The sequence below is a fragment of the Nothoprocta perdicaria genome, unplaced genomic scaffold, assembly GCF_003342845.1.
Source record: "Nothoprocta perdicaria isolate Ctin4 unplaced genomic scaffold, notPer1 scaffold_50, whole genome shotgun sequence".
NCBI classification, from domain to species: domain Eukaryota; kingdom Metazoa; phylum Chordata; class Aves; order Tinamiformes; family Tinamidae; genus Nothoprocta; species Nothoprocta perdicaria.
In genome coordinates this window covers 4,203,904-4,214,798 of record NW_020455755.1, presented here as the reverse complement: position 1 = coordinate 4,214,798, position 10,895 = coordinate 4,203,904, and the positions used below count along the sequence as shown (strand labels likewise).

Below are 10,895 nucleotides of genomic sequence, written 5' to 3'. Positions count from 1 at the left end.
TGGATGTTGTAGTCAGACAGGGTGCGCCCATCTTCCAGCTGCTTGCCAGCAAAGATCAGCCTCTGCTGATCTGGGGGGATGCCTTCCTTGTCCTGAATCTTGGCCTTCACATTTTCAATAGTGTCGCTAGGCTCGACCTCAAGAGTGATGGTCTTGCCAGTCAGGGTCTTCACAAAGATCTGCATGTTGAACTGCAAAACACAGGAAATGTTCAGCTTCAATTAACTTACTAAATAATCACATAGGCCTTTCATATCAAGTAGTGAAAGGTTTTTTGCTACCTCGAAGAGTATTAGGAACACTAAAAACTGTAGTAATTTCTACAGATGTTTTCTCTCTTCTCTCAACTTATTCTTCATCGTGCTCAAGCTACCATGTTCATCCCTTTGTAAGAATACTTCTGAGAACAAGCTCCTGCTCTCTCTCACAACGCCTCCCTGCGGATCACCAGCTCCTCAATACTGTCGTTCCCAACCCCTCCCATTCCCTGCAGCGCTACAGCTTCACAACGCGCCACCACCCGCCTCGGCAGCTGCGGCAGAGCCTCATGGAGGCGCCTCACAACAACGGCGCTGCCCCATTCCCCTCAAGCCTATGACTCAGCACTTATTTCTGGCTAAGAAAATGACGATCACCTTCAATATTTCACTCCACTGCTCCTCTCGTGCCTACTTATTTACCCCCTCCCCTTTTCCCCCCCACCACTCTCCAGGCCTCTGTTCGCTTCCAGACAAAGCTAAGACTCTATACAGATCGCTACACCGAACAAAAACACTCAGCCTACAAATATCTATTCCTATTTTCAACCGCCTATCCTCTCCAGGGAGGAAGGCAAGAATAATGAGAGGGGAAAAAAAAAGAAAGAAGTGTATCGATTCACTTCCAGTCCCCCCCCACGCCTTCCCACCACTCGACTCACGTCTCCGGCCCTGGGACTTTTTCCGCCTGCGACGCGACGATTCTTTTATGCAGCTCTTTTGTAGCTGCGTGACGCACACTCACCCCTATATATACGCTTTACCTCAGAGTCGCCCCGCCTCCTCTAAAGTGACGTGTCCTTCCGCCACTCAAAGTAGTACCAAGAAAAAGACTACCGCCGAGGAAAATACTCGTCTCTGGACCACTCTGTTCTCACTCCAAAGGGAAAAGGGGGTCCTGGATCTTCCGTGTGAGAACTAAGACCCCCCCAAAATAGAGAAATTTCTGAGGTCGCGGAAGAATTTCGAGGTTCGGTGAGAAGGCGGTTAGAAACACAGAAAGATTGCTGGTAGTAGGCGGGATTCTGTAGACACTCGGAGCTGATTGGTGCAGAATACGGAAAAGCGGGCATTGATTGGTTGATCGGGGAGGGGAGTGGGAGGAGGAGGGAGAAGGAGCTCTGAGGAAAACTCTGGAAGATTCGGCCGCTGCTGGGCGCTGATTGGTCCGCGGTGAGGTAAGCCTTGTTGCTAGGGTGGGCCGCTTTGAGCGGGCAGATTTTTCCGGGCAGGAAGGGGTGTGCGCATGCGCGCTGGCTCTGTAGGGCCTCAGGGATGGGGGGGGGGGGAGAGAGAAGGGTAGCGCTGCAATGCTGAAAGGAATGGGGCTCGGATCCCTCTTTCAGAGCGTGTTTCAACCTCAGGCACTACTTAGATCATCACAGACATGGATGGTTTGGCCTTGGTGTGTGCTCTCTGTTGTCTCATGGAGTTACCAGCATGTCCCCCCCTCAGGGAAACATGGCATGCCATATGTGGGCTCTGGAATAGTCTATAGGGTGAACGCTGTACCTGGCTGCCAGGAAAGGTCAGGAGGAGCGGGAATGAGTTAGCCGAACTGGGAAATGATGAACTGGGAAATGATATTATTCAGGAACACGTCAGCGTGGGTGCAGGCTGAATGAGCCTCCAGTCACGCGGCCTGTTTCCTGAGCTGCCCTTTGAACAGCTCCTAGCAGCCCGGCGGCTTAATCTGCTCACGCCGGGCTGCAAAACAAGCTCTGGTGAAATGCTGACAGGGGAGATTCAAAGGGCTGTTTACTTGTCTTCCGAGCAGGAAGCTTTGATTGGGAACAGCTTCCTCCTGAAAGCTGCTGTGGAAATGCTTTTTATGCTAATTAAACATCATTATACCTCCCAGTCTGTCTTTCTACTAGTTTTATACAATGTTATATCTGAAGTATGCCAAATGCAAAAGGGTTTTACTGCTTAAGTTGGTGCAGGAGCCTTCAGTGAGCCCAAATGTGCGTGCTGGTGAATCCTCTGCCCCCAAAGCAGAATGTGAACAGCAGGGTTGAACACAAAGTTACACTTTGTGTGTGTTTCCTTTGGTTAAAAGTATTTGCTTGCTTTCCCATAACCAGGCTTGCATCTCTGAAGGCCACTTAATTCACAGTGAAAAGGAAAAACAAGGAAAAAAAAATCCCAAACGATAATTATTCACAATGTAAACATAAGAAGAAAGGAAAATGCTGACTAGAAAAATTCAGAGGCAATTCCATGGCAATAGCCAACCTCCAGAATGTTATTTGTCTACATCAATTTAGGCCAAAATGTATACTTAAGCGGTATTGCATTTGTTTTTGTTACACTGCTGGTTTGGTTTCGTGTTTCTAATGAGTTCATTTTGTTTGTCTAGTGCCAAAGATGCTAAATGTTTTCCCCCGGCCAGCCTACTCACATTTAATGCAGAATAATTTTTTAAAATAATTATGGACTCTATTTGTCAAGTCCCTGCAAAGAAGCCCCATTATTTTCCTTAGTTGCCATACTGTCAAAATTACTAAACAAAGAAATAGGCCTTGGGAACACAACTCTAGGGTCTGGCAGAATTAAACTAATCTCCACAGCCTGCAAATGACACCACATAGGCTGTCATTAGCATTTTGCAACCTCCACTGATCAGATTCATTTAATTCCCCTAACTATTAATTGGCAATGACAATTTATGTGCTTGTATGGAGCAAAGCAATTTTGTTTGCAGATCTCTATAGAGATCTCCTTACTCAAACACCCTTTTCCTCCTTCTTGGCTTTTTCTGGGGTTAACTCATGTGCTTATTATCAAACTAAGGGTATTTTCTAAAAGTTTATGAGCCAGATTCTACCTCATTTTCCTATGCTGCCTGTACAGAACAACTCCCAAGCTGAAAGTAAAGGCCCTGTGATTTCATCCATGGCAGAATTTGACTTTTACCTCAGAATTTCTTCAGAAAATATTCCATCTGAATTTGGCACGGACAAAGGAGATCTATCTAGTTGTCCTTCAGGGTTGTGGCAACTGTTGTGGTTGTACAAAGCATGTGTATTTAACATACATATAGTTCTAGATGAATAATAACGATCATGCAGCTGACTGTGAATTGCATATAAATAAATGCAAATCTGAAAAACAGAAATCCAGATCCTGTGACCGCCTGACCGCACAGGTGGTTCCAGCATTTGCCAGGGCATGGGGTTTGCAGCTGGGAACCGATATTCCTTGCTGAGCCTTTCCAAAATTAGGTCATTGGGCAGTACTACAGAGCAACCTAGTTTCAGAAGAGGAGAAGCTGGGGTCACAAGAAATGTTTCCAATAAACTTGTACACCCTGGAACACAAACTGTATGTTTATGTGTATGTTACTATCTTAGCAACAGCATATGATTTCTGCTTGGGCGATGTCAAATGAAGCAATCTATTTATCTTTAGCTACAGAGGTTTAACTTGGGACAAGCAGCCAGGCAGAGGATTTAAATATGTGTATAAAGTTCAGTTCTTTTCCCCTTATTATAGCAGGACTACTCCCCAAAGGGAAAACAATGCATATTCCTATCAAAATATTACTCATGCCTGCCTTAGGTCTTTCTCATTGAGTATGACACATGGTAATTATATTTACCTATTTGCAATTGTAAAGATAAAATAATATTTTTAATGTGGACTCTTCTCCCCAGACGCTGCAGTAAAGCCCAAGCTTTGCTGGAGCTCCAGCCACAAGACAGACAGAGCTGTGGCATGTTACTGCTTGTCCTTGTGCCGCCAGCCTCAAGGGTTACAACAATATGAGTCACATTTGAAGTACCATGAGATTGTTGTTTTTACATCGTGAGCTTACCAAAAAAAGTCAAGTCTCGGAGTTCTTCCGTTTATTTTAAGGCTAATGCTAAAAATACCTTAAACTAACAAAGTTTTTAATAAGCTGCTAGCTTCAGGAGCTGAAGACTTAAGATCAAGACAAATAGATCCCCAGATTTGTATTAAAATTAGAAGATTAGGCTATAATCTTTTATCTCCCTGTTAGTTTAAAGCGTAATTTGGCTTTGCAGGACGCATGGGAAACAGCTTTGGTTTAAGACCCGCCATTATAAACATTCTTCGGTGCTTTGCTCTGAGCAGGTCTAAATGACCCTGAGGAAAAAAAAAATACAGCTGTGTGACTAATCATGCAAGCACTCGTATCATTGCTAGGACAAATTTTGCAAGTGGGAGATATTTCAAAAATATCAGCACTGATTATATACAAGAATGCCTAAAAAATTGTAATGAGAAATCAGATTGGCAGAAAGAGAATGAGAAAAACAGTGACCATTTAGGCTTTTGTTAGACAAGCTGGGACTACTGTTATTGAAACACATATGAAATCATCTGCTCTGTATTCCTTTCCTGTAGAAGAAAAATGCTCTTAGAACTAGATTTATAGAAAACAAATATACAGTGTTTATCTCCTTTGGCTTTAAAGTGTTTAGAAAACCACATTTAGCAGTTCTATAGGGTCTGATTTAAGGAAACTTAAAACCTATTTTCTAAAGACACTATTAACCTAGAAACATGGGTTTGTTTCTGCATGTTATGCCAATGAAAGCTGCAATAAATAACTATTCTAAAAATGACTTGTCTGCAGCTTCTCAGTCTGTTTATCGCCTGCCTGTGAGTCTTTTGGATCTGATCCAAACTGCACTGCAGCGAAGGAAGTCTCTTTGTTCATGGTCTCTGCATCTGAGCTGATTTAACATGTCATTTCTGCAGTAGGTTTTCCAGCAAGGTAGTAAAAAAACACCCTGAAAAACAAAAAGATAGAAGGAATAAGATCTAGAATACGTTTGATCATTATTAATAGAGAATATATATTTCAATAGAACCTTGTTCCCTATTGAACAAAAAAAGATACAGGAAAAGCTACTCTCTGCAGACTCCAGTTATTGGCCCAGACATGACAGGATCATAGAATCATTATAGTTGGAAAAGACCTTCAAGATGGAGTCCAACCATAAACCCTTCAACATCATTGTGCTCAACCATGTCCCTAAGTGTCTCATCTACACCTTTCTTCAACACTGGACAGTGACTCCACCGCTTCCCTGGGCACCCTGTTCCAATGCTTGATGACTCTTTCCTAATGTCTGACCTGAACCTCCCCTGATGCAACCTGAGGCCATTTCCTCATGTCCTACCTGTAGTTATTCTGGAGATGAGATTGACTCTCGCCTCACTACAACCTCCTTCCAGAGAGTTGTAGAGAGCAATAAGGTCTACCGGAAGCCTCTTCCTCTCCATACTAAATAACCCCAGCTCCCTCAGTGAAACATCATACTTGTGGCCTGTATTTTATGCTCATACTTTTTAGATCCATTTTGGATTGCATGATCCTGAAGAGGCTACTCAGAAAGCTTCCCCTCCAAAATGTTAAATGTTAAAGAACCCAAGCACTGACACTTTTACTGCACAAATTGTATAGCGTTAACTACCCCAGCCCCTTCAACTATGGTGTTAGCCATCCACCACTTTTAGTTCCCTGCTTGTTAGGTGGAAAACATCTTCATAATTCTCTTTAACCCACAAACATGGAGCTGCTGTCAGTGCTTCTGCAGTGCAACTGCCCTTACGAGCATGTGCTGTGGGCCAGATCTGCAGAGCTGAGTCACTGTTATACAAGCAGAACAGGGACAGCAAGAAAAGCACCTTTGTACTTTAACACTGAAACATGTCAGCTGTCAGGGAGTCTGAACTTTGAATATCATAAGAGAGTAAACACTAATTTTTTTTTTCTTCCTCTTGTCCTTGCCCTTCTGAAAATAGTAGTTCCTCCTTCATTTTCTCAATGAAGCTTAAAGCTTTCTCACTGAAAACTGCATTGTGGCGGTTAATCTTTTTTAGAAAAGCCAGGCTATTGCAGAAACCTGCAGCAGCCGCCAGCCAGATCTGCGTTCAGGGCCGTGCTGTAAACAGTGCAGATTCAGTTCCACTTCACAGTCTCCAGTTTTGCCTCTGTGGCTTCTCCTCCCAGAATATAAGGTGATTAATGTGAAACCCAGTGTGACTAAAGGTCTGGGAGTGGCTCAGATCAGCAGAGACATCCTGGCACAGCCCGGATTTGCCACGTAGAGCACATTTAGGATCGTTGCAGTAGGATGAGTAACCAGCACGGAGCTTCACGCAGGGAACAACAGGAAGCTGTAACTCGGTGCCCCTTCTGATCATTAGAGGAGAGGTGCTGAGCCACGGGGTGGTTACGGCAGCCCTGCCACGTGCCATGGCCGGAGGCAGCCAAGCACTGCCACAGCACGTTTTCAGCGCTGTTTTGCAGGCCAGAGTGTGCTCATAGCTGCTGATCATTGCGCAGTTGCTCTGCTATCTTCAGGGCCAAGGTGTCCCTGCGGGTCAGGAGAAATGACCCTCTGGTGCCCCTTCAACCCATTGCCCACTGGCAGCTTGTTTACTTCTTTCTCTGATCCCCTTAAGCCCAGGAAGGCTAAAAATACAAGTTTTAGATCGTGGTTATAGTTCAGGCAAAACAAATTCCCATTCTCACAATGCTGCCTCCAAGGATTCAGCCTCACAGTGATGTTTTTTCCTACCAAACACGACCTGGAAAAATTCTCACACTTATCTGCTGCACAGACAGGCTTTACTAGAGAAACAGCTTTGTCTTTCAGAAGTTCAAGAATAAGCTTTATAGGTTGTTATTTACCACAAGAGAGGTGTTTTCACATTCCTCTGTGTAAAAGCAAAAGAAATTATTGGTATAGACGATCCTAGTTGTTATCCTTTTTAACTGTAACACTTGGGACACAATTTGTGAAGAGATGTTGAGTGGGAACTGCATGGGAACACGCTGCGCTGGAGGGACACATGGAGTGAGCACCTTGATGATGTTCAAGGTGGGAGGCATCGTGAGGTATCTGAGAGCACCACCGTGTGCTAAAGCTGGAGAGAGACCCTTTGCAGAAGGACCCTGATGTCCTTCAGGGTGCGAGGCATTGTGAGGTATCTGAGGGCACCACCGTGTGTTAAAGCTGGTGGAGCAGGGGCATTTCTACCCCTGCAAGGCGTCCCGAGGCTGAATACCTGCAGCTCCCACGCCCCCATCCCTTGTGGTGGCCCTTGTGCCATGGGGGATGCCACTGGAGTGTGGGTGCGGACATACACAAGTCGGGGGACGCATGAAAGCCTGTAGGGCCCCCCCAGCCTCATGTGAACAGAGGCTTTGGGGGCTGGCATGAAGACACAAACGTCCCCACCAGCCATGTGTGCATGGAGGACCCAGGAGGCTGCACAAAAGCCCATAGGGCCCCCCAGTCCAGTGCGCACGAAGGCCCCAGAACGGGGACATGAAACCCCATGAGCTCCCCAGCCCCATGTGCATGGAGGCTCTCAAGAATCGCATGAAGTCCCATAGGGCCTCTAGCCTCATGCACACAGAGGACTGAGGGCCCACATGAAATCTTGTAGGATCCCCCCGGCCTAGTGTGCAAAGGGGCCCTGGGAGGCTGTACAAAAGCCCATAGGTCCCCGCTAATCCAGCGAGCACAGAGGCCCCAAGGGGTCACACAAAAGGCCGTAGGGCCCCCCAGACCCTGTACACAGGGAGGCTCCTGGGGGCAACATAAAAGCCTGTAGGTCTCTGTGGCCTGTGTGTATGGAGGCGGCGGGAGGCCTTGCAAAAGGTCATAAGGTCCCCTCAGCCTGGTGAGTGTGGAGGCCTCAGGGGGCTGTACAAAGGCCCAAAGGGCCCCCCAGCCCATTTCACACAGAGCACATGGTGGACCCAGACGAAGGCCCCAGGGGGCTGCACAAAAGTCCATAGAGACCCCCCCAGCACTGTGCCCATGGAGGCCCCAGACTCTGTACAAATGTTTCTAGGTCCTCAATGGTCCCGTGCACACAAAGTCGCCAGGAGCCGCATGAAAGCCTGTAGTTCGCCACTGATCTCTCGAACATGGAGGATCTTGTGGCCACACGGAGGCCCACAGGGCATGAAGGCCCCATGGAGCTGCGTGAAAACCTGTAGAGCCCCAATGGCCCCGCGCACATGGAGGCCTGGGGGAAGCTGCACGAAAGCCTGTAGCTCCCCACTGGTCTCATGCGCACAGAGGCACCTGTGGCCACATGGAGGTTCACAGGGTCTGCTTGGCCTAGTGAGCATGGAGGCCCCAGGAGGCCGCACAAAGGCAGACAGGGCCACCTTGTGGCCATTGCACACAGAGGAGGCCTCAGGGACGCACGAAAGCCCATGTGCCTGCATGAAAGCCTATCCCCCAGGCCACTGCACATGGAGGCCCCAGGAGGCCACACAAAGGTCCATAGGGCACCCCCAGCCCTGTGCACATGGAGGCCTCAGGGGGCCACATGAGAGCCTGGAGAGCCCCCCAGTGTAGTGCGCATGGAGGCCCTGGGTGGCCGCATGAAAGCCCATAGGGCCTCCACAGCCCAGTGCACACGGAGACCCAGAGGGGCTGAACAAGAACCTGTAGGGCCTCCCGTGGCCTATGTGCACAGAGGCACCCAGAGGCTGCACGACAGCCAGCAGGGCCCTAATGACCCAGAGAAGAGAAGAGCAGCTTCTGGCTGCAGGAAAGCCCATAGAGCCCTGCCTGGCCCTGTGTACATGGAGGCCCTGGGAGGCCACACGAAAGCCGGCAGGGCCCCCTGGCCCAGTGCACACGGAGGCTCCCAGGGGCAGCATGAAAGCTTGTAGGTCCCCCCGTGGCCTGTGCGCGTGGAGGCACCAGGAGGCCGTAGGAAGTCCCATAGGGGTCCCCCGGTCCCGTGTTCACGGAGGCCTCGAGGTGTGCATGAAGACCCGTAGGGACCCAAGGCCCTGTGTGCATGGAAGCCCCAGGAGGCCACACGAAGGCCCTTAGGGCCCCCTGGCACTGTGTGCAGGAAGGCACCAGGGAATCACATGAAAGCCTGTAGCTCCCTCCAGCCTCGTGCACAATGAAGCTCTGGGAAGCCGTCCCAAAGCTGGCAGCTCCACCCAGGGCTCATGCACACGGAGGCCCTGGGAGGCTGCACAAAAGCCTTTATGGCCCCCCCGACACAGTGCACACGGAATCCCCAGGGGCCACTGGAAAGCCTAGAGGGCCCCCCATGGCCTGCGCACACAGAGGCCTTGGGGAACCAAATGAAGGCCCTTAGGGAGGCCCCGGGAGACTGCAGGAAAGGCCTTTGGGCTGCCAGGTCCTGTGAGCAGGGAGGCCGAGGAGGGCTGCTCGAAAGCCTGTAGAGCCCTCTACTGGGGGATAACTAGTGTCCGGGCGCCTAGGGCTCGTTAAGACCGTGTGGACGTTTCATTAGGGAAATTACTCGCCTGTAGGTAAAACAGTAAATAGTCTTGTCTTGCTCAAAAGGGAGGTAGTTGCCATAGCAATAACCTCCAAGTATCTTACCAATGTTTAAAATTCAGAATGGGCAAGTCTGAATGGGCAACGCACAGTGAACTGGCGGTGCCGCTTGTCAAGCTGGGAAGGTCCCACATCAGATTTCAGCTAAAAACGAGCTGAAAAAACCCTTAATAAGCAGTGTCCATGGGATTGGTACTTGCTCCGGGTGCTTGGTACTGGGCATCACTGCACTGTACAGATGCTCTGGGCCCAAGGATGTGATTGAAAGCGGTACAAGGAGCAGCTGTAAGCAAGTTATTAGTAAACAGGAGTGTTTATTCAAGATACTGACATAAAATGAATTACAATATAGGCTGTTATGCTTTGGCCAGAGTCACAGTATCAGAAGTTATTTGATTTTTCTCAACGGCCCACTAAAAATTCAGTATTACTGAAAACAAAACTGTGGAGTTCATTGCTGTTAATTGGAATTTGAGTTATAAATTAATATAATAAATATAAATTGTTATAAAACACAAATAGATGTTGATGCATTTGGGTGACACTGTAAGTCCTCTCCAGGTGCCTGTCACCATAGCTGAGGTTGGAAGGGACCGCTGGGGATTATCTAGTCCAAGGCCCTTCTCTAAGCAGGGTCCACTGGAGCTGGGTGCTCAGGGGCTTGTCCAGTTGGGTTTTGAGTATGATGGGGGCTCCAGGGATCTCCAGGGAGCCTGTTCCACCGTTTGACCACCCTCCCTTGGGAACAAAAAAGTGGGAGTTTTATATGATTACATGTAATTCCAAGTGTTTCCCTGGATACCCCTGCAACGATCCTGGTTTCCTCCCTCCCCAGCCGTTGATATGTGTTGCCAGGTTCTCCATGCTGGGATCCTTGGTGCTGCCCAAACATTCTGGCTCCCCCGTGGCAGATGCTGCGGCCCTTGGTCGCCTCGCTCTGGTACGTGCCCCATGTCCATGGCTGGACTCTGCCCTCACAGGGGACCACCAAGACCTATGTTTGATTCCTCTGGTTCTCCTTGGGTAACTGGGGGCTTTTAACGGAGAAGGGTGTGGAGGTGAGAAGTGTCCTGGGAATATTTATGGGGCCTGGGGAACCAGGAGCATGAGCTGAGGGACACAGCTCAACCCTGCTGTGATGGCTGTTGGTGACCAGGCTGGCATTGCGCACCCATCCCGCTTTGATGGTGATTTAGACACTTTCGGCTTTGGCGTTATTAAAAAAAAAAACAAAGCAGCTTGCGCATTTCGACACCACCCGGGAAACGCCCCCGGGCGGTTCCTCGGCCGGGGCGGGCAGCGGGGCAGGCGC

General features: G+C 48.8%; 1 protein-coding gene across 1 annotated transcript in view; it reads right to left on the bottom strand.

Annotated features, from left to right (window-relative positions):
* LOC112954722 (ubiquitin) overlaps positions 1–1,001 on the bottom strand; it is a 2,261-nt gene extending 1,260 nt beyond the window's left edge. The window contains exons 1-2 of the mRNA XM_026047985.1: positions 920–1,001; positions 6–191 (exon numbers count right to left, since the gene is read on the bottom strand). Of these exons, the coding sequence (XP_025903770.1) occupies positions 6–185 (180 nt within the window). The 5' untranslated portion in view covers positions 186–191; positions 920–1,001. The remainder of the gene's footprint in view (positions 1–5; positions 192–919) is intronic.
* Between the last annotated feature and the right edge of the window lie 9,894 nt (positions 1,002–10,895).